This window comes from Metopolophium dirhodum, chromosome 1, assembly GCF_019925205.1.
Source record: "Metopolophium dirhodum isolate CAU chromosome 1, ASM1992520v1, whole genome shotgun sequence".
NCBI lineage: Eukaryota > Metazoa > Arthropoda > Insecta > Hemiptera > Aphididae > Metopolophium > Metopolophium dirhodum.
The window spans coordinates 54526973-54551658 of NC_083560.1; the positions used below are offsets into that span (position 1 = coordinate 54526973).

The 24686-nt window shown below is 29.2% G+C and overlaps 1 protein-coding gene and 1 long non-coding RNA gene across 2 annotated transcripts in view; one reads left to right on the plus strand and one right to left on the minus strand.

Annotated features, from left to right (window-relative positions):
- The first annotated feature begins 352 nt into the window (after positions 1–352).
- On the plus strand, positions 353–9289 carry LOC132934657 (toll-like receptor 7). The gene is made up of 14 exons (XM_061000982.1): positions 353–513; positions 2510–2782; positions 3070–3239; positions 3319–3674; positions 3765–4011; positions 4121–4375; positions 4635–5249; positions 5337–5520; positions 6646–6746; positions 6821–7016; positions 7195–7452; positions 7557–7785; positions 8717–8882; positions 8960–9289. Exons 2-14 carry the CDS (start codon positions 2512–2514, stop codon positions 9143–9145), a joined length of 3234 nt encoding a protein of 1077 aa, XP_060856965.1. The 5' UTR covers positions 353–513; positions 2510–2511; the 3' UTR covers positions 9146–9289.
- A 5726-nt stretch (positions 9290–15015) lies between these two features.
- The window catches only part of LOC132933890 (uncharacterized), a 31430-nt gene continuing 21759 nt past the window's right edge, over positions 15016–24686 (minus strand). The window contains exon 4 of the long non-coding RNA XR_009662954.1: positions 15016–16000. This is a non-coding gene — a long non-coding RNA (uncharacterized LOC132933890). The remainder of the gene's footprint in view (positions 16001–24686) is intronic.

The window sequence follows — 24686 nt, forward strand, 5'->3', positions numbered from 1 at the left end:
CTATACTGCATCAGAGCGAGTTCCATGATTTTAATTATTACCTATATTATTTGTGGAAATAGTCACAACATTTTGTAATCTTAATTCTGTATAATAGGTACCTATAGGTATAAACTTTTGCCATATCTAATGACTAATTCTAATAATCACCAGTTAATTAATATTATGTCTGCGGTGTTGTAGCGTGTTGTATTTATTATGATTCATGGCACACCGAGTGAAAGGGAATTGAACGCACCAAATTCTATAGTAGTTTTCTCTCCTTCTTCCGAGGACATTACCCCTACTATGCATATAGTCATCGTGTTAACCGCAGTTAGTTGTAGTAATACACTAAAACTGTAGTAGTCAAGCGCGTTTAAGCAACGAATACACGTCGTGTTCATAATAAAGTTGTTAACAAATTTCACAGATGACAATGAAGAACCGTAGAGAGGAAAGCATATTGTATTTGTAATCCCACGAACGAAGAAATGACGGATATCGTAGTCCATGTTTAATGAAATAATACAGGTCAGTATTATGAGATATGATTATAGTATCTAGGTGTATTATATTATAAAATATATTTGTATTTATAAATTAGATAGGTATAATATATGGCTATATGAGTTAAGTTACGACAAACATAAATACCTAGGTATCTACATAGGTAATATGACAATGCACAGGAATTAAGCGTAAATGGATTCATATATTATAACATAATAATATGCACCTGTCTACTGCTCTAATATTTATAGTTATTCCTTTCTAACCTATACCTACGTCACAATATATATATATAAATTACTTAAAGGCAACCATAGGTTTGAATTGAAATATAGCAATTTATGTACTTATCTACTTGCTAGAATTGAATAACTCATTGAAGATTGTGAACTATGGTCTATAATGAAAGTAATATATAATTCAGTTTCCTAGTTCAGAAATATTATTACTTTTTAGTTTAGTATTATTTTCCAAAAAATGCTACTGATTTAAAATTTAGCTATATATTAAATTATTATAACTTTCTTTATTAGATTATGTATCTAAATATATAAACAATTGTATAATGATGAACAATATTGGAAGTTACCATGGTTATATGGTTATGTACTTATGTATACCTACCGGCTACCCAGTGGCGTTTCTGGGGGGGCTAAGGGGGCTATAGCCCCCGCCATTGACTGTGTTGACCTTAGAATTTTATCAAGATTAATAAAAAAAAATATAAAGTGTAAATAAAAGACATATTGTATATGAATACTTAGCCCCCCTCCCCCTACAAAATTCCTGGCTACGCCACTGCGGTTACCTGTTATAGATTTGTAATGTTTAATGATTATTAACACTAAACAAATAATAGTAGGTACTAATAATATGTTTTCATAAATTGCCATTTATAGTTCCTACCCACTTATTATATAATGGCACTATGGCAGTATTATATATTAATAATAATAGTCATACATTTTCATTGTATTCGTGTTTTCCGGGACGTCGGAAATATTTAATGCAGTCACACACAGATAGGTAGATTTTTTTTATTTTCACAGGTTTCACTATAGTGGTTTGTGGAAGACGAGGATTGTTTTGTAAAAGAAAAAAAAATATTAAGTCAATCATTTTCTTCACTTATTTCTGTGTGTAAATTAAACAAAAATAAACAAGCTAAATTTATAACAAAGAAACCTGAATATTTGCCATAATATGTGTCAAATGTTAAGTGTTTTTAAGTTGTTGTAAAATGTTTGTACCCAAATAAAATTGCTGGGGTGGTTTGTATTTTAAAGGAGTTGACAGGGTTGGCCTTGGCATCAAAGCTAGCTTTATATAGGGTGTAAAAGCTCGTAACACGTCTCTACCTGAGTAATTATTCGATTCTTTATAGTACAGTTCGCTTTCGGGAAGGAAAATTAAAAATATAGCAACCTACACTTTTATTATAATCTTATTATTTTGTAGGTATTTACATTATACGTATTATATAATAAATTATATTATATCTACGGATCTAAATTCTAAAGCATAATTAACATTTATATAGGTATATAGGTAGTCAGTGGGGAAAAACAGGAAGTACTAAATATCAATGTAAAAAATATAAAAATTCAGTGTATACAAGAACATTTTTCAACGAGTTATTCAAAATACTAGCTGATCCCGCTGGCACTTCGTTGCCTGTTAAATGTATCAATTCTAAATGATTCAAACTTTGTTCAATTCGTTATTTAATATTCGGTGTATGGTAGGTATATGGTGTTCAAAATGTATCTTAACTTTTCTGTTGCCCGGAATAAAAAGTCTGATTTTCAGCAGTATATTATCAGGTAGGCAATCTAGATCGCGGACCCCAAGCTGTTTGTATGTAAGTGTATGATTTAACTCTAAAGTATCAAAATTATACCAAGTTTGTCATTTTTACTTAATTCCACCTATATAGGATTAACATAATCAATTAATACAAAAGCCTAACGCAACCGTACTAAAATCCGATGAAATATTCTTTTCTATTCATTCAAAGATATGGCGATTCACATATTCCTAGTGTTTATTCTCTACTTTTGCTGCGTCGATGGCGAATACAACGAACCAGGACCTAAGTATGGGTGTCCGAAAATAGGCAGTTTGCCTGAACTGGCTTTGCACCCCTGTCGTTGCGTTGCAGATTCCGATAACGGATTAGCGGTACACTGCGAGAACAGCAACTTGGCCTCACTCTCCGTCGGTCTTTCCAACATTGCTTCACTTGGCGACGTAGTCGTTGACAATTTGACTATATCATCGTGCAACATTGGTAATACTAATTATAGTATTATATTAAAATTATATTATATGCAATATACGTGTCTTGTTATAAATAGCATAATATTAGCATCTACTATTGTATACTCTGTTGTCCAGTGAGAGAACACGCCAATATCTGTTCATCCCCACGTCACACCCTGCTATCGAGACCAGTGTTCTACTATGACAGGTTGTCACGTGGGGATGCGTAGAAGAACCAATTTTCATCTGGTCGTGGCGTGTATTCTCTCACTGGAGGGAGCATAATGTGTATATTTACGTAATATCTTTGCAAAGGTCGTTTATTTGGAGACATATTTTACTCGACTCCTGTAAACAGGCTGATCATACAAGATACACCATTAATATTACTGGACGATGATTTATTTTTTGGAATTAATCACACACTTTCCGAATTACACATTGTGAACTCTAAATTGGCTGAATTTCCTTCTGGTTCATTAAAAGTAAGCAAAACATTTTTATTAATACTAGTTATATTTTCCAACAAAAAACTTATGCAATTTTATTAAATTTGTATTACAGATATTGAGCAATTTAAAAGTACTGAACCTGGACAAGCATTCAATATTTAATATACCAACCAACGCATTTACTTCTAGTCAATTGCCGACCCGTTTGGAAAAATTATACATAACAAATGGAAAATTAACGTCTCTGTCTCCCGACTCATTAAGTCCCTGTAAAAAGTTAAAATATCTTGATCTTCAAGGCAATGAATTGGGGACGCTTCAAAAGAATCAGTTCAAAGGGTTGAGAGACTTAGAAACATTGGATATATCTAACAATAATATTAGTAAAATCGACTCTTCCCATTTTGGTGATTTAACGAAGCTTGTGTCGATCAACTTGGCTAATAATTCATTACCATCTGTAACAAGGTTTTACTATAATTCATTTTAGCAATAATACATACAATAAAAAATTTTAACTCTACTTAAGTACCTATTCCTTTTTATTTATTTTTAAAGAGGAGCATTCGCTAGAAATACATTACTACGGATTTTAAACTTGAGTCGCAACAAACTGACAAGATTAGACTCTGAGTTATTTCGTGGTATGCGTTTTCTCCGAAGATTATATCTTAGTGACAATGAAATTTCTCAAGTGGACCGAGGGACGTTTGCGTCAATGACAAGAATAGGTACCATCGATTTGGCTAGAAATCGTATGAAAATTATCGACTATCAGATGTTTTCTGGACAAAATTATGTTGAAGTATGTTGATGAAATGTACCTATATTAGTTTATCTGAAGTGTATATATTTTAATTTGTATTAAATAAATTGTATTTCGAGTAAATATGGACAATAATGTAATGTTCTAGATCATCGATGTATCTGAAAACCAAATCACAAAAGTTGAAAAACTGTCATTCAAAAATCTTTATTTGGTTCATATAAATTTGTCAAAAAACAATATATCGGAAATCGATAGCGGAGCTTTCGAAAATTGTGCCAACATTACGATGTTAGACATGTCGTACAATTCAATATCAAATATACCGAGCACAGCGTTTGATAATAATACATATGCAACAGTATGGCAATTGTCTTACAACAACTTGACGGATATGTCTCAGGTAATGTTGAATAAATTGTTTTATTTAACAGTTTAATTTTAATATGCCACCGATAAGTGCATGATAATAAATGTATTATTTATACAAAATTATAATAGGTAATTTATTATATGTGTAACTAACTTTAAATGTAATACCCGAGTTTTCGAATACCTAGAAAACCTATTAACCATTTTCATTTTCCTTACAAATCGTGAGTGATGAGTAAAAAGTAATACACTCTGAATATATAATAAATAATAATATAAAACTATTACAGGTACCAGTTACCAACATGGCGGGCATCAAAATCTTGAACGTGACATACAACAACATTAAGTCGATACCAAAAGGAACATTTCCAAAGCTCTACGAGCTACATACATTGGACTTCAGCCACAACCGTATAAAATCTATAAGTCCCTCCGTGTTCCAGTCTCTTCTCAGTTTGCGGTCCGTCAACCTCAGCCACAATGCGTTGGAAGACTTGAAGTCTACGACATTTGGCACTCTACCAACTGTACTCGAATTGTATTTGAATAAGAATGCCATAAAAAAAATTAATGCTGCGACGTTTGTTAAAATGTCATCGTTGAGTCACTTGGATTTGAGGTATAACAACATCACGCAAATACCGACCATACCAATATCACTGTCAAGTCTGGCGGTAAGTCATAATAAGATCAAAGATATTGGACCCGACCGAGCTTGGCCATCAATGAATGCACTCCTCTCGCTGGATTTGAGTAACAACTTGTTAGGCGATAGTTTGGATAGTGGGTCGTTTTCGAAACTGTTGTCTTTGCAAAGTCTAATTTTGGATTATAATTCTATCACAATACCGCCTGCTCAAGCAGTGAGCCCATTAGTTTCAACAAGACATCTATCATTAAGAGTAATATTACATTGAACGCTCTATTTTGATTAAGTACCTATTAAAAGGTATTAACACATATGTATTTTACATGGTAACTTTTTTTAGGGAAATAGTATTACACATCTTAGTTCTAAGGCTTTTGGAATATTGCCTGTAGTGTTTTATCTGGATCTGTCGCAAAATAATATCACTCAAGTAGAATCTCAGGCTTTTGAAGGGCTATTACAATTGCAATTATTGAATCTGACTGAAAATAGTTTAACTGAAATACCCAATGGTGCATTTAAAGGTCAGTATATTATTTATAAAATAATTTGTTATTTAATAAATAAAATAAAAAAACTAAATAATCAATTATAATTTATAGATATTTAATTTGGATACAAAATTAAATTAAATTTAAAAGGGGGGGGGGAGTAGGAAGGCGTGAACATTTCAAGTACCTATATACGCGGGATATTTGCATTTAAGTTAGGTTAATTGATTTTGTCAAAAACTAGTTTTACGTGAAAGTTCTCATATTCATCAAGATTCTGATTTAAAAATGACGTTTTTTTTTAATTTTTAATTTTTTGAGTATGTGTACGCGTCAAGTACCTAGTCGAGTGGCGTGACAATTTCAGGGGCAATTGTCTCTGAGATTTTTCTTAAATGTAATATGATATACTCAATAGTAAGTCCATAACGATCTGAAATATAATTAGTTAGGTATATTATATTAATACACTATTATGCATCAATACTTGGGATATTTCAATATTTGTAACTTGCCTCTGGAAAATTTTTAGTTCACCACGCCACTGAGTCCTAGACCCTAGTCAATATAATCTTTCACTTTTCAACTTCAGTATCTTTCCCGAAGGGGAAGTAAACCTATTAATTGATGCATTTGGGTGGTAAAAATTTAAACTTTCCTAGAAGTTTTCAAAAGTGTCAGGAAAAACAAAAAAAAAATTAAGGAAAATGGGCATTTTTACGGAAAAGTTTTCGACAAAATCGATTTTGGTTCTTGGTGTAGGTAACTAAAAAAAAATTACCACAGATACATGACATTTTCACTGAATGTTTATATTGGCATTTTCTATACACCGTTTAATTTTCAAAAATGTTTGACCCATGTTGCTATTTATAGGTATATAAAAATATTCAATTATTATTAGTTTTATTTAAATTAAGGATAAAAAATACCTATACCTAGGAATCCTAATTTAAGAAACTATATAGGTACCTAATCCTTAATGAAAATGTTTTCAACTAAATAGAATATCCTTTCATTTAATATACTCAGGGCTGAACTAGACCACCGAGGCACTGGGGCATACCCGATGGGACACTGATATTTTGGTTAAATAAGGCCACTTAGTACACTGTATACTAATGTTTACCTATTGTTATTTGATTTTATAAAATGTAGGTTTGGTATCATTGACAACTTTGGATGTGTCATATAATCAACTAAATTCTTTGGACAACAAAACAAATAGCTTATTGGATGACTGCCTTTCTCTTAAATATGTAAGTAATTAATATAATTTTATTTCAACACCTCACCTACAACAGTAATACTTGATAAATGAATATATTTACAGTTGAATTTAAGTCATAATCAATTTTCATTTTTCACCAAAAAATCATTTCCAAACCATATGTACACTCCCAGTTACTTAGAATCAATTGATATGAGCTATAATGAAATACCAATAATAACACATGATATTACGGTTGGAACGCACAAAGTTAAATATCTTAACTTAAGTCATAATTCTATCGATGAGATTCGTCCAGGTAACATATACATTTTATAAAATATAATCTCTTCAACAATAAGATTAACATTTTTCACACATAATAAAATACCTATATAACTCATATAAATTAATAGGTACCTACTTATTAGTGTATAGGTATTAGGTACCTATCTATCCATGTATTAATTATTAACATAATATATTATACATTTTAGGTGTACTCGGAAACTTAACATCGTTAAACGTATTGGATTTATCATTCAATAATTTGGAAACAATGAAAAAAGTTGGCAATATGCCTAAAAATATGTCTATTTTATTGATGTCTAACAATAAATTAACAAAACTTTCAAAAGAAATCATAAGCTTTGTCCCAAAATTAAAACAATTTAATGTAGAGAATAACTTATTTAATAATTTTCCACCTGAATTGGCTAAAATTGTAAATAAAGGATCTTCAATTTCATTTAAAGGTAATATCTCTAGTGGTACCTTATATCAATAAATTTATCTTACCAGTTATCATGTACCTACTATAATATATATTCAATAATCAATAAATTATATGAATCATTAGGCAATCCCATTGAATGCGATTGTTCATTGATTCCCATCAAAAGAATGCTGAACTCCAGGCTTAATCCAGATCCACAATGGGAAAATATAACATGTGTGCAGTTATTAACATCAGAAGTGTCTTACGTGGACAATTTAAGCGAGAGTGAATTGATTTGTGATATTCCTATAGAAGACGAAGATGATACATTTATCGTAACACCAGATGTAAAGTTTAGGCAGATAAAAAGGTAAATTATTAGCCATGGAATTTTTAAATATTCATTATATATTTTAGTATTTTTATCAATAAATAATATAGGTGCTTATAAGTCATAACCAAACTTAATACTAGGGTTGGATTGTTTCCATAAAGCATTAATATTTTCTCGGAACTGATTTTTATGTTATATTTATGGATAAAATAATTTGAAACTATAATTTGAACATCATTTAAAATTTAAAAATAGAAAAAAGTAAACAATTTAGCAGAAATGTTTTTGTATTTACTATAAAATATAATATAATTTATAAATGTATGGTACACCCAATAAATAATATTTATACAAACAGATTAAATTATAGTGTTATTATTATTAATTTTTTTTAACAAATATAAAAATGCTTAATTAATAAAATACCCTTAATTTTGAAATATTTAATACTAATTATCATATGGCATGCATACATATTATATAATATTATCTTTATAAATTACAAATCAAATAATTTGTTATTGTTTGTAGGTATTGGGCATTTATAAATGTAAATAATCAAAAATAAATGTAGTCTTTTGGGATTAAAATTATACTGTAGATTTTAAATGCTTGGGTCAAAAAGGACCAATATCAATTTTTGGTGCAAATGAGTTATATTATAGCTAATCATTGACCTTATACTAGTAGACGGAGCATATAAGGACGGCGATGTTAATTAGAGCAGTCCTTGGCAATTTGCGTTATGATGATAAATATATATATACACTATATACAGTTATACACAGTTTATTGTATCATCTAGTGTGCATGTGCCGTGTAATTCGGTAACACCCGAACAGCGCAGTCACGTCTGACCAACAAAACTACATCCATACTCTGTCTACTAGTATAAGGTCTATAAAGAATTAGTATTTATATCTAATAATTTATCATATTGTTTATATTTATTTAAACATGTTTTTAGGACTGGAAGTAGTTACATAAAAATTGATTGGTTTGTGCTTCAAAACAAAGAAGACATTGCTGATTTTGTAATATTCACTGGTGGTAATAAATTAGAAGAAAGGAGTTCTTCTAGATTAGTTCCTTATAATTTACGATCTCAAACTATTAAAGCAGCTTTCATTAAAGTAAAGAACAATTTATAACATAATAGTTAGTAATTAATACATTTTAACATATAATTAAATTATTTTAACTGTTTTAGGATTCAACAAACTTGTGTATAATACCAAAAGATAGTTTTGGTAATGAGAGACAAATGAAAAAAGGACAGTGTATGGATATCGGGGAATTAGGTCCATTAGCTCTAAACAATGCAAATCAGAATTTTAAAAATATGTATTTGTTTTATTCAGTGTTAATATTATCAATCGTAAAAACCATCGCGTAATTTTTTTTTATTTTTATTGATCGGAAGTAGCACACTAGTCAGTAGTCATGTATATTACCAATCAATAATTATTGTTTTTATATTATGTATATGTCTCCATTGTAGTGTCCCCAATATATCAATAAATATAACATGTTTTTTTAATATCATTGTCTCATTTGTCTTACATAAACAGAACAGTAAAAACACTTAACAAATTGTATAATTGAGCCATAGCAATTAATAACAAAGGGTGATTTTTCAACTTGACTGTTTAGAGAAAATAATAGGTCACCTAGGTTTTATTGCATCTATAAATAGTTAAATCAGTGCCGGCAAGTTTATGATATTTTTTAACTCAGTTAAGTTAAGTTCATTATTATTTTTTCAATAAAATTAAAAATTAAGTTAATAAACATTTTTAATACATAAATTTAGTTTAAAATTAGGTTGACAAATACTGCATTAACGTAACTTCAATTAAAAAGTTAAGTTAATGAAAAAAAAATTGCATTTATGAGGTATTATTTAATGAAATAAGTAATAATCACTTGAATAGTAATCATTATTCATAGGTATATTACTATTCAAACAATCTATGATAATCATTACTGTACTAATAAAAAATAATTAATAACTTATGAGTAATGAATAGGTACTATATGATTTATGAATATAATTTGTCGCATCGTGTGCTACTGATGTCTTCATAAGGGCGACTAATGTTACCCAAATATTAACATTTATAAGTAACCTATTAATACAATATATTAGTTTTTATCTGATAATATTTTCTATATTCTGCAAACTTATAATAATTATTATGAACTGAAAACCCATAATAAACAAAATATTTTTCTGAAAATAGGAATAGTCAAAATTAACTTAATTTGGAAAATAAAGAAAGATGAGTTGATTTTTTTGAAAATTAACTTAACTTCTAACTTATTAACTCGTTAATGCTCAGCCTCGAGTGCCGGTAAGAAAAAATACAATAGCATGATTAACTCATTAACGCCGTACGTTGCCATGTGGCAACTTAGATTTTTTACAATCATGTAAATTTTTAACAAAATTTTGGTTAAAATTGTAAATAAAAAACTCCGGCGCTAATGGGTTAATAAGGTAGACATATAAATTATTAGAGGTGACGAAAATTCAGCTTGGAAAAATTTGTGGTATCTACATGTACGTACAGTCAATCAAGAACCCTAGATTAATGGAATATTTTTAAATCCAAAAAGATAGAACTTATAATTTAATAGTAGATAAGAACATGTAAAATTTCCTAAAATATAAGGTAACTTATTAATTATAGGCATATTTTTGTTTGTGTAGGAATTTAAAAAGTAAAATAGTAAATTATTCTAAAAATACTATTGAATTACAAACGTGTTAACTTCTCTAATATATTTTGTAACCTTACTATTTGTATTATAGTACTTGGGTAATGCTAAATGGTTCTGGTATGAAATGATGTATGTAACCTACAATTTAGTATCAAATTATTTTTAGGTGAGTTTACAACTATTATAAATTACATTATAATTGGTAGGATGAATTTTACTGGGATATAGTGTAAGTTGCCAATTTAAAATGTCAATAGACAAAGTTGTATTTAAATAATTAAAAAAAAAATACGAGTGTGTGAGAGCTCACCATTACAGTCTGGGACAGTAAAACTTCTTTCATAAGTATTGGGGCTAGTGAAATTATAAGTGAATTTGGGAGAGTGAGAAAAATCAATACAATAAAAATAAACGTGAAAGCCGCCGCCGCCATGCATGACTTAGAAAATAAATAAATAAACAAACATGTCGTTTCATTTTTCATTACAATTTTTTTTCCACCCACACCTCAAGAAAGAAGTTTTACTTAAAAAAAAAACTGAAAACAGAACTTTTGCATAATTAAGTACTTAGTCTTCATGACTTTTAATCATGGTTTTATTAAATTATAATACAACATTGAAACAATAAACAATATATATAATTTTGAAATTTATTTATTGCATTTTACAGAAAAATATTAATCAACCATTGTACTAAGCTTAAAAATTTTTTTTATAATAATCATAAGAAATTGAATGTGTTGTGGAATGATTGCGTTTTAAGTCAACTAAAAAACAAAAAAATTTAACATTAAAAATAATATTATTAAAGAATATAACAGATTAATATTTCATTACCATAAAAAATTGATGACAATATTTTATCCACTCCTCTTCCTAACGTATCTGACCATTAAGAATGGAAGACCAAAACCGGTGCTAAAGAAAACTGCTGTGTAAAAAGTAAACTTGTACTTGCTGAACACATCAAATGGCAAATTCTGAAACAGAAAAATTATCTTAGATGCAATAATATTTAGTTTACAAATAAACACATAATATTATATATAAAGCAAGTAAATAGATTTAAATTTAAAGGAAAAATGTATATTGCGTAATATAGTATAAATAATAATTCTCATGTCTCAGCAAACATGTCATAAGAGTTAAAAAAAATTGGCTTATTTTCCAACTCAGGTTTGAAATTTAAGTAGTATAATAATGAATACTTATTACTTTAAGAGGACACGCACATCAATTATTTGTTTAAGAGGACGTTGTACCCGCTATGTTGTCTCTGCCTCACTAATGCATAATATATTAAAATGTACATTTAGCAGTTTAAATTTTGTATTGATAGCTTAAATATTATAGTGAATTGACCTATAGTCAAACTTGTAAACTTAAATGTAAGAACATTATCTGATCATCTCATAATTCACTTAAAAATTAAAATATTATAAAAACCGACGAGACACACAGATAATATTCTTAAATTTAAGTTTCATATTGGGTCTAATATTCACTAATATTTAACGTAACAACACAAAATGTAAACTACTGGACGTACATATTGAAATGTTTTGCGTTAGTAAGACAGAGACAACACATGTGGGTACGAAATCCTTTTAATACTATTTACATACACAATAACCACAAAAGGTCTATAGTAATTTTTATTTAAATTTATAAAACAAAAAGAAAAAAATTTTCAGTGTAATAGTTTTAATTTTATTAATCACTAATACCAAAAAAGTTGATTATTTTTATATATTTCAAATTTGGATAACAAGTTATAAAAAAAAATAAAAACTTTATTGCAAAGTAAAAATTCTCATATTTTAATGGTGATTATTTGGTAATTCGGTTCTTTATCTATAACTTTGATACAACATTAACAAAATAAAGGTAATCATTACAGATTTGTTTTAAATTGTAAAACTTAACATATTAGATTTTCTTAATCAATTCTTAGTTCAGTCTTTCTTAATTTTTTTCAAATTTTTATTTGAATGCCAGTGTTTAATATTAAAATGTTTATTGACCTAATTGTTATGTGTGTTATTTTGTTTGGTCACTTTGCATAAACTTAGGAGAAAATATCAAAATAGTTTGTTTTGAATTATAATATATTCTTCCATGGCAATGGCATATTTCAATGTAGCAAAATCGGGATTGTGAGAATATTGTTAATATTTTCCTATTTTTGTTTTGGACTCTTCTGTGGTTTTAAATTGAATTATTTAAATTGTTTTGGAGCTCATGGCATATAACTATTTAATAAAATAATAACTATCACACAATAACAAACACTTTTGTCAATGATATAAGAATATTGGTGTAAGTATAATAGTATATGTCCGATCTTAACAACATTTTTTGTTGTTAAATATCTAAATAACACTTATAAGTTACTTTGAATTAGTATTAAAATAATACACTAAGCATTTTTATTTTCATTAAATATGTATATATCAAACCAAACATACTTGAGAAGAATAATTATAATTAACATGAAATTTATTTCAATTTATGATATTATTATACCTAACATTTATTTCAACATGCTATCAAGAATTTCAAAAAATTGTTTATATTTGTATACATTTCTACACATAGTAGTTATGTACCAACTCATTTCAAGGTCTGAATTGTTACATATTGCTGGTATATCATATATTATGTAACTTCTTAAACAATTTATTATGATCCAATATGTATTGATACACACAAATGTCATCCTTAAGAATCTTGTAAATTATAAACTTAACAAAACAAATTAAATTATTAACAAAATACTAATCAGATATTTATATGATACAATCATAACTTTCCATAAAGTACGGCTTTTATATTTTATAATATATAAATAATGTCTTTTAAAAGCCATATTAAGACAGCTCTTTTGAACCTTGTATGTCATTGATGTAATAAATATAATAAAAATGATAAATATATTAAAATAAATATAAGATTTAGTTAATTTTATATACTTATACTATAATTTACTGCTTAGAGTTGTTTTATGGTATATATTTTTCAATAATGTATCTTGATATTAAAATAAAACTAAAACCATGACAACAAAAACCTTACGAAACATTGATCAGAAATAAAAAAACGTCTGCCCAAAAACATAATATTTATGTTAAAATAACTTATAGGTACAATTTAAAGTAAATTAAATACTTTTTAATTTATATATTATTTATTTTCTTGAACTTAGGTAAAAATGAATCAATACTATTTTTTGTAAATTGATAATGCTGATAGAATATTAATATCAAAAACATGTACAAAAAATACATAATAACGATTATAGTTGTCAAATGCCCGACACTAGTAAGACATCATCAGTAAATCAAATTAATAGAAATAACACAAGAATAATTAAGTAGTTAGCCCACATTAAAGTTCAGATAAAACCTTTTATACCTACGTCCTCGTAACTCATTAGAGTTTGACACCATTTACTACTGTAGAAGCTATGAATTCGGGAGTTTATATCTTTTAAGAGTTAAAGCCATTTTAATACACTACCTAATATTTAACTAAAATTGTTACATTAAAAACAGGAGTAATCCATTTCTATATAGCACGAGTTTCAAACGGAACATTTGATATTCCGTTACAGAACAAACAGAAACGTTTAATATAACATTTGAAGAGGTGCCTATGTTTTAAAAACCCCACGACCGTCCAGAAAATCATAAGATAACCCCAAAACAATTTGTAGAAGTCACGTTTTTTTGTTCAACTTACATGCCCGGGACCTTCATACGCGTGTCCTCTTCTGACCGTAGTAGTTGAGAATTGCCTCAACGCTTGTACGGCTTTTGAACCAAACATGGTGTAAGTTTTAATGTAATTTAACTTGAAAAAAATGACGACGCTCTTACGGGCGTTAGCAAAAAAAATTTGTCTGAAATCACTCGCAGAAAATCAACCTCAAGGCTTTAATGTCTTCATGAAGATAAGGTTGAAGGTTATCTCTGGGACGATTGAAATTTAATAAATGCATCATAGATAACGACGTATGTAGAATATCTCTGAGCGACGAGTATGGCGTGGAGCCGTGGAGGTATACTAATACCTCCAAGGACTATGGACAAAAAAAATACGGCTACGTTACAAACAAGGTGGTACAACCGTAGTCACTAAAAATATTATATAGAATTAATGAATAATAGATTACGGAAGTCGCGAAAAGTCATCATCAACATAAATTGTGGATAAAAACAATAGGTTTTTAATTTGTATTATCCGGAAACATTGATTAATAATAAAATGTATTTTTCAGTTCGAATGGCACGAATTGTTTGTCAATACCTCTACCCACTATTATTGTGTTTATTATTTTCATGCACACTCAGCCAGCATTACCTGTAAATACTAATTACTAAAATTTTAGTCTATTTATTGGCAAATATAGCCATGTAGGTAACTTTTTTTTTTCAGTTTATAACCGACGGCGCCGCGGGAATTGTTTTCGCGTTACTGCCGCGACGCCGCCATCGTTTATTATACATTAAAATGAAATACAATTTATGCATAATGTTTAACACCTATATTTTTTTTTTTTTTTTGGGGGGGGGGGTGTCTTCTAAGGGTGCACATTTAAATTAATCTTACATGTTATAAAAGATAAAAGATACATTGTTGGCTGAAAGCCTGCAGTTTGCATTTGTACAATTCTCGACCCGGCTTCGCTGCTCGCCACTCTTGTCTTTTCGTTCTGTTGTTGTTTTATCGGCCCTGCTGGATAGCCAGCCGGCCTCTAATCTCGTTCATCGCGTCTTCTCCTTCCGATGTTGTGGAGTGTGCGTATCGCCATTGTTCGTTTCCTAGTTTTCCTTCTGACCGTGGTTGTTGTACTCGTCGTTCCGGGAGCTTTGCGGTCCGTGGCACCTCCTGGCGCCGCATCCGCGGCCCCTCCACGCTCAATCGTGATCACCCGGACGGTGACCAACCAAGCTGTGGGTGTCCTAATAATGTCCCGGGGCACTACAACCGCTGTGGAACAGTTTCGGATGAGGTGATTGGAGGTGCGGATGGGTGGCGGTGTGGTGCCGCTTGCTGCTAGTCTCCCGGAGTTCCGTCTTCGGCTGATGTTCTATCGGTGAAGCGATGTTTGCCCTGTGTAGTCTGTTGTTGACTGCCGGTGTTTGGATTTTATACAGTTTTCCTTCTGTTTCCTCCGTGTCTGGTCTTGCTGCGTGCTGCTCGGTGCGTTGAGTGCCCGGTCAGCGGAGAGTGGAGACTTGAGGCGTTCGGCCCGAGCGCCCTTTCGGATCAATCGCGATCACCCGGACGGTGACTAGCCGTGCTGTGGGTGTCCTGCTAATGCCCCGGGGCACGCCTGCCGCTGTGGGGCAGTTTCAGATGATGGTACTGAGGCGCTGGATGGTCTGACCGTTTGGTCCCCGCTTCCCGGTTGTCTTCGCTTCGAGCCTTCGGTCTGTCGTCGGTGGCTGAAGGGCGATGTTGGCCCTCTCTGGTCGCTGGTGTTGACCCGCCGGTGTTACAGTTTGCCTTCTGTGCCTCCCCTGTTGGCCAGAAAATGCAAAATCACATTGATGACATAGCCACATAGGTACTCAGTACAGTAAACAAACACTAATTATATTTATTATAGTACATATTTTATAACTTAAAGTGCTAAAAAACAATTTTATTAATACCTATTAAAAACTTAATTACTAGCACTAACATTATTTTATTATTATATATTTAAGCTGATTTATAAAAATGTGAACATATTATTTTATAATGTACGCCGTTATACACTAATTGTATATTTTAGGTACCTACATATTATTTTATACCATGTATATGACGACAAACGCTGAAGTACCAAACTCGTGTATAAAACGGAACAGAAATTATACTCCGGACTATACGTGGATTTGGCATCACCGAGTGCTAGATTATTGTATAGTCAAGTACAGAACGTAAATACGAACCAGGCTTGTAAATTAGCATTTGAAAATCGAATTGACATTTTCAAAGTTATAGGTTAGGTACCTACAAATTACAACTGTACAAGTTAAGACCCGACAAAGAATAAATAACAGCCATAACACGTTCAAGACGTGTTCAACCAAAAACACAACTGGTAGGTAGTACACTACTACGACTACTGGATTATAGGACAGGGGTGGTTCCAGGGGGGAGCCTACTAGCCTAGGGGCCACGTCCCCTAAGCTGTATTTCTAAACAATTTTATACTGTTAAAAACAAAATTACAAAAAAAAATCATCGAAATTGTCTGAAAATTATGACTTGGAGGGGGTCCCCTAACAATGTGTCTGGAGCCACTCCTGCTACATGAGTCAACTGTACAGTGTACTTTAAAACGCTTTAAACACTTATTAAATAGCTGTAAATTATGAAATAATGTGGCCCATCAAAATCGGTATATCAATAACAAAAGTTCAAAAAAGAACCAAATTATAATACGAAATTATGAATGTCGCTGTTCGCGTCAATCTATTTACTTAATTTATATTTTCTTTTAAAATTAGACAATAATCAAAAACCCGTTTATTAAAATGTTATTTCATAAAATATGACTTATTTTAGAAGATCAACAGGTAAAAATGTAAAATTAAATTTTAATTTCAGAAATTTTAACTTTTAATTCTAAAATACGAAACGAATTTTAAGTTTACTCTGATTTTGATGACAAAATCAATTGACTATTATTATTATTATTTTTTTATGTAACTCAATAATGAACAACTTTTGAAATGGAAATTTTAAAATGTACTAAATATTCATACTATAGGTACAATGGTACATGAATCATAGATATTTTAATCTTTCGACTTATAATAATTTTTGTTTGATTTATTTACATTTATGATATAAGACGTATACGCAACTACTTGTCTTTTGGGTAAAAAAAACATGGAAATTCAATGGTATTAGTTCCTCATAAATTGTTCATATAGATACCAATATTAAAAAGCGGGTAAGTGGTTGTCACTCTGCCGTACAGTATGTTACAAGTGAGTCACTGTATAATGGATGATATTAAATTTGAATTCAATATTTCAATGTTATATTATAAATATCAATGTATACGAAAAAGTAAAAACGATTATTCTGAGAAGAGACGGTTTGTCAGTATGGATATTTTTATTATATTTATATTGTTGTTACTTATTATTAATGTCAAAATGTTAACTTAAAATGCTTATGAAAAAATGTTTGCCTATGAATTTTTAATATTTTTCAACTGTTATTGTAAAAATATATCAGGAGTCTTATTATAAATTTCACACTTTTTGACCCAACGAATAAAATTTAGTTGTCATTCATAGAAAGAATCTAAACATATTAAAAATTGAAAATGTCCGTAAATACAGCTTGAAAACAGTCAAAGTATTTTTTTAATTTTATCAGATCGGGTCAAATCGAAAATACATCAATCACAATATTTTTATATTATATAAAAACCATAAAATATTTAAACTCAAATAGTCATATTTATGTATAGTATTAATCAAAGAAACTTGTTATATTGCATTGTTAGATACTAAAATAAACTATCAAATTCAATACTCAATATTCTATACAAATTATTATTACTTTAAACTTTTATTAATTATTAATTAATATATTTAATTTTTCGGATTATAATAATTTATTTTTATAAAATGTATTTTTAAAAAATTGAATATATTTTTAATCTGTGGCTTAGGAATAAAATTAACTTAACATGACAATAAAACAAATTAAATCATAAGTTAGTGAATTACATGGAAAAAAATGTAACTCGTTTAGTTAGAAGTTACTTAACTTTAAATTTTTAACCCGTTAATGGCTAGCATTAACTATAACGTTTGGGATTGGGAGGGGGGGGGAGTAAAGCCTTACTTTGATAATATTCAATAAGCTTAAAACAAAATTTAAGAAATGTTTGGGAGGCTATGGATATTTTTGGAGGACTTAGCAACTAAAGCCTTCCCATATTTGCGCTTATGAGCCTTGACTAAAAGTATTCTGTATAAGAAATAAACCAAATCTACTGCGCTGTTTGTTGTGACAATATCTTATAATCTAATAGTAAATATTTTAAGACACATCATCCACACGAGTACACGTCCACACCAGTAAGGCAGAATATGCACTTTGATTTAGTTCAATATATTTTATCAATACGAATGAGTATTTTGCAAGGCTGGACATTAAAGAGTTAAAAAGTTAGTTAGATTTTAACTTTTTGACTTAACTAGTTACTTTTGGCTTTTTATTAACTTAACTTTCAACTTACTAATTTTATTTTTTAATTAACGTGAAATTAACGAATTAATTTTTCATTTTAAGAAGTAAGTTAAGTTAATTTATTTTGTTTTAGATTCTTAGCGAAGCGATGAATGTATTGATTTTATAATGATGTGTTTTTTTTTTAAATTAAAAATTTTTTTTTGTGTGTCATTATCTTTTGGGACTGAAAATGCTTGATTTTTTTCAACAGCATCTTTTCTGAAAGTGTTGGTACTAATTGGTACTTTGGGGGGTCAAAAGTAAAAATTTCTCAGTAGTTTTCAAAAGCGACGTGAAAAACAAAAGAAAATTAAGGAAAAACGGGAAATTTTACGCAAAATCTGTTTTTGAGAAAATCGATTTTGGTTTTTGGTGCAACTCTAAAACAAATGGTCGCAGGTACATGAAATGTTGACTGAATGTTTATATAATTGCATTTTCTATACACCATAACATTTTCCAAATATTTTGACTTTTTTTGAGCTGTTTACGAACAGTTTCCAGTTTATTTTCAGTTTCCATTTTTTTTAGTTTTTTTTCTACAATTATCAACAAAATTTTATTTGTTGAGTAAAAAAGCTTGAAAATTTAATACAAGATGTTACAATGACATTTGAAAAATATTAAAAATCATTAGTCACAGTTTTTATTTATAAGCATTTCATGTTCAAATATTGACAAAATACGAAAATTTAGCAAATTATTTTGAGTTGAGAATTCATAAAAATTTTTCTTTTTCAATCTAAGTTTTGAAAATGTAATACAAGATTATCCATAAAAAAATGTCTTAAAGAAACTCAAATTAAATTTTTATGAGCGTTTGAAATACATTTTTTTACAACATTTGATATTCACTCGATTTCTCATGTAACGATTTTCTTATTTTGTTGTAATTAAAAAATGTATGACTGTAGATACTTAAGAATTTAACTGAATGTTTAAATTAGCATTTTCTATACACGATAAAATTTTGAAAATAATTTGACTCTTTTTGAGCTTAATTAAAAATTACCTTCGATCAACACTTTCACAAGACAAAACTTCTTGACGCTATTATGCATTGAAAATGATGTTCTCAGAAATATAGACTGGTCTGGTATAATTCACAAATTGTTATCAGTAAAAATACGCAAGAAAAACTTTAAATAAAGCTAAATAATAATAATAATTAAAAGACAGGATGTATTTATTTGTGTGTTTTAATTTCCTATCTATTATTGTATCTATACTATTTATTTATATAAGAAATAACAAAAGTTTTGAACTTTGTCAATTTTTAGGATAATGTTATTGTTATAGAATATTTAAAATTTTAAACATATAGTATACATATTAGGACATTTTAGGAAAGGGTCTAGGACATTTCGCCACGACCGTTTCGCCCCGCAGATCATTTCGCCGCAGACAGTTTCGCCGCCACACCGTTTCGCCGCGGACTGTTTCGCCGCCGTACCATTTCGCCGCGGACTTTTTCGCCGCCAGACATTTCGCCGCGACCGTTTCGCCGCGAAGGGTTAACCTCCCCACCTCATCATTTTGAAACATAAATTTAGATATATTCCTCAATGCAAATCAGATACATTTTATCACCCCTCCTACTGAAATTCGCAGCTTTAATTTCCGTTTGTGCATAAATGTGCAGCTCATAGACATGCGCACGGGTGTGGAGCCATGCGCTTTCAGTGCTTGTACTCTGTTAGGCCGGGGGCAAATGTTTTTATTTTAGAATTCATGATAAATAATAATATGAACAAAGTCCCACAAAACAATACTTTTTAGAAAGAAAAAATAACAACATATTTTGTAGGTATATTTTGTACCTAACCTAACCTAACCGTTTAATGTAATTATTAGTTCGTAATATTTAGCCTGTATTACTTTGTTTGGCACTACAGATATTTGATAACCTCCTATGTAATTCCCACGGGCCACGTTCAAATCCAAAATTGAACTTAATTCATATTTCTAACATAATACATACCATGTAAGAAAAGGCACTATTAACTATTTAAATAACTAAGACTAAAAAACATTTTAACAAATTAAAAAAAATGTAAAAAACTGTAAAAGTTAGTGGCTAACAATAAAATAATCGTATCGAAGTATTAAACTATTATAATATAACAGGAACTAGTGTTTTTTTTCGACATTTTCGGTTTCCATTTTTTTTAGTTTTTTTTCTATAAATATCAATAAAATTTTATTTGTTGGGTAAAAAAGCTTGAAAGTTTAATACAAGGCTTCTACTATATTGTTACAATGATATTTGAAAAATATTAAAAATTCTTAGTCACAGTTTTTATTTGTAAGCATTTAAAGTTCAAATATTGATTAAATACAGAGAAATCACAAAAATTAGTAAATTATTTTGAGTTGAGAATTCATAAAAACACTAGTTCCTGTTATATTATAATAGTTTGATACTTCGATACGATTATTTTATTGTTAGCCACTAACTTTTACAGTTTTTTACATTTCTTATGTTTTGAGTTGTTGAGACAGATAAAATACAAAAATCATTACAGAGTGTTATATTATGAACATTGTATAATGCGTATATTAGATATTTGATACAATGATGGTGAATGGGTCACCAATTAAATCATAGATAGGTACACTCGTACACTTACCTATGTTATATGTTGCAGGTATTAAATTATAGGTAGGTACACTGTTACGCGAGGAGTATTCCATATATATTATATAAACGGTCGCGGCGAAATGTCTGGCGGCGAAATGGTACGGCGGCGAAACAGTCCGCGGCGAAACGGTGTGGCGGCGAAACTGTCTGCGGCGAAATGGTCTGCGGGGCGAAACGGTCGTGGCGAAATGTCCTAGACCCTTTCCTAAAATGTCCTAATATGTATACTATATGTTTAAAATTTTAAATATTCTATAACAATAACATTATCCTAAAAATTGACAAAGTTCAAAACTTTTGTTATTTCTTATATAAATAAATAGTATAGATACAATAATAGATAGGAAATTAAAACACACAAATAAATACATCATGTCTTTTAATTATTATTATTATTTAGCTTTATTTAAAGTTTTTCTTGCGTATTTTTACTGATAACAATTTGTGAATTATACCAGACCAGTCTATATTTCTGAGAACATCATTTTCAATGCATAATAGCGTCAAAAAGTTTTGTCTTGTGAATGTGTTGATCGAAGGTAATTTTTAATTCTTCTGAGGACAGAGATACCAACGTTGGAGCAAGGCATACATGCATATATCCTTAAGACAATTAAAACATTAGGATAAGTTAATGCCAAAGGGGAATTGAATAATCCGTTTATTATTAAATCTTCTATCGAAAATGAAATGGCAATTTTTTTAAATTGGACTATTTCTTCAATAGATATGTCTACGTCTTGAGACTTGATTTTATATATTTACAGTATGCAATGCCTTCTTACGTAGTTTTAAATAATCTACATTAGTTAAACTACTAAAAAATCCAAAATTTGAATGGACAATAAAAGTTTAAGCAATATTGAATATTATAATCGAACAACAAGCAACAGAGTGGCAGTACTAACTGCATAGTATTTACAATGGTACATGGCAATATTGTATGCGGGCAGCTCGTTGCCCCAGAGGCTATGACATGTCAATAAATGTAACGAATAGTGATAATATAAAAAATAGTACGATTAGTATAATATTATATTATGTTTTTATAATCTAAATAATAATATTATGTAATAATTATGCTTATAATAATTAATTAATTATTAATACGATATTATTAAATTATACCTACTATATTGATGTGCTTTAAAGCATAAAAGTAATATGGATGGTAGTAAGTAAGTAAGATGTTAATAAGTGGGCAAGTTAATGAAAATTATTAACTGTGGCAAGTTAAGATAATAATAAAATTTTTATCTCTTATCGTTAGTTTACTACATAGCTGTAAAGCTGAAAAACATTAAAAAACGCCCAATAAAATTTGCTTTAATTTGTTTAATGTTCTGTAGTGAATTAACTATTAAAGATAAAGTTCTGAAAATCTTCACTGCACTTCTCCTAACCAATGTGAATCTAACAAGACCCCAAACAATGAAATACGCTTTGAAAATCCGATTTCGAAGATTTATCTCACTAAATGAAAATTAAAATGATTTTTTGTGGGGCTGTTCACACCGACATTTTTCTGGATTCAAATTGTTATACCACTTGGGTGTGATATCAGTTAATAAATGTCTAAAAATTAAAAATCAAGAAAATTTACATGCCGATCCCTAACTTGGAAAGCCTTTTTTTTATAAGCATTTAAAGTTTGATTTTTAACATTTATCAAATTTAAAATTAAAAAAGGTGGATAAGTGGATGTCGCTTTGCATATAAATAAAAACTGTGACTTAGGATTTTTAATTTTTTTCATCTGCCTTTGAAACAATAACCTAGGAGCCTTCTATTAAATTTTCAAGCTTTTTTACTCAACAGATAAAATTTTATTGATATTTATAGAAAAAAAAAACTAAAAAAATTGAAAACTGACAATGCCCGTAAAAGGCTCAAAAAGAGTCAAAATATTTTCAAAATTTTATGGTGTATAGAAAATGCTAATATGTATAAACATTCAGTGAAATTTTCAAGTATCTACTGTCATTTGTTTTTTAATTACAATAAAATAAAAAAATTGTTACATGAGAAATCGAGTGAATATCAAACGTTGTAAAAATATAAATTTCAGACGCTCATAAAAATTTAATTTAAGTTTCTTGTAGATATTTTTTTTTTTGATAAAGGTAGACAAACTTATGAGTAATCTTATATTACATTTTCAAATCTTAGATTTAAAAAGAAAAATTTTTATGAATTCTCAACTGAAAATAATTTGCTAATTTTCGCGATTTTTCAGTATTTTGTTAAAATTTTTTACCTAACTTTAAATGCTTATAAATAAAAACTGTGACTAAGGATTTTTAATTTTTTTCATATGCCTTTGAAACAATAACCTAGGAGCCTTCTATTAAATTTTCAAGCTTTTTTACTCAACAGATAAAATTTTATTGATATTTATAGAAAAAAAAACTAAAAAAATTGAAAACTGACAATGGCCGTAAACAGCTCAAAAAGAGTCAAAATATTTTGTAAATTTTATGGTGTATAGAAAATGCTAATATAAACCTTCAGTTAAAGTGGGAATAGTGCCGGACGAAAAAGTGGAAATCCTCAAAAGTGCTGGGCGAGCAAGTCCATGCACAACCAGACACTGAAATGTATGCCACGGTCCTTACAAAACATAAGCTTTTGGCTACATCTTATATTCAAATGCGTCCATACGTGATGCTTAAAATAAATAAAACCAAACCGAAAGAAATTTCATGAAATATTGTTGTCGCAGAATTATGGTCTAGTTGTTGCATAGATCCCTGCATTACCTTTGCTGTGATCGAAGAATTCAGAGGCGTGACAAAAAATATTATTTTAAAATATTTCGTTTAACGATTTTTTGTTCAATGATATTTTATAAATTACGTTTTGCGTTATTTTTCGTTTAATGATATTCTATAAATGACGTTTTGCGTTATGTTTTGTTTAATGATATATATGTATTATATTTTATTAATTGTTATGTTTTGTTTTGCGATATTTAATTATTTTTGGTTATCGCTTTCCGTTAAAATAACGTTTGCAAATTCCAATCGTTTTTGGTCAAATATAACGTTATAATCCTAACGGCTAACGTTATTATAACGCGTTTGCATACCTGAAAATAATTATAAATGCATAATATACGTAGTGTAGTGATATAATATTATCAATATACACAAGATATATATAATCAATCTACAACCGTCACTACAACTTACCGCACCCGTTTTTTTTTTTGTTCCATCCTACCGATCGATCTTATAATGCAATATTTCATAAAATTGATCTGAATTCGTTAGAATATCTATTTGAGATCTGTCAGTCCACATTTTAAGATTTCTAATTTA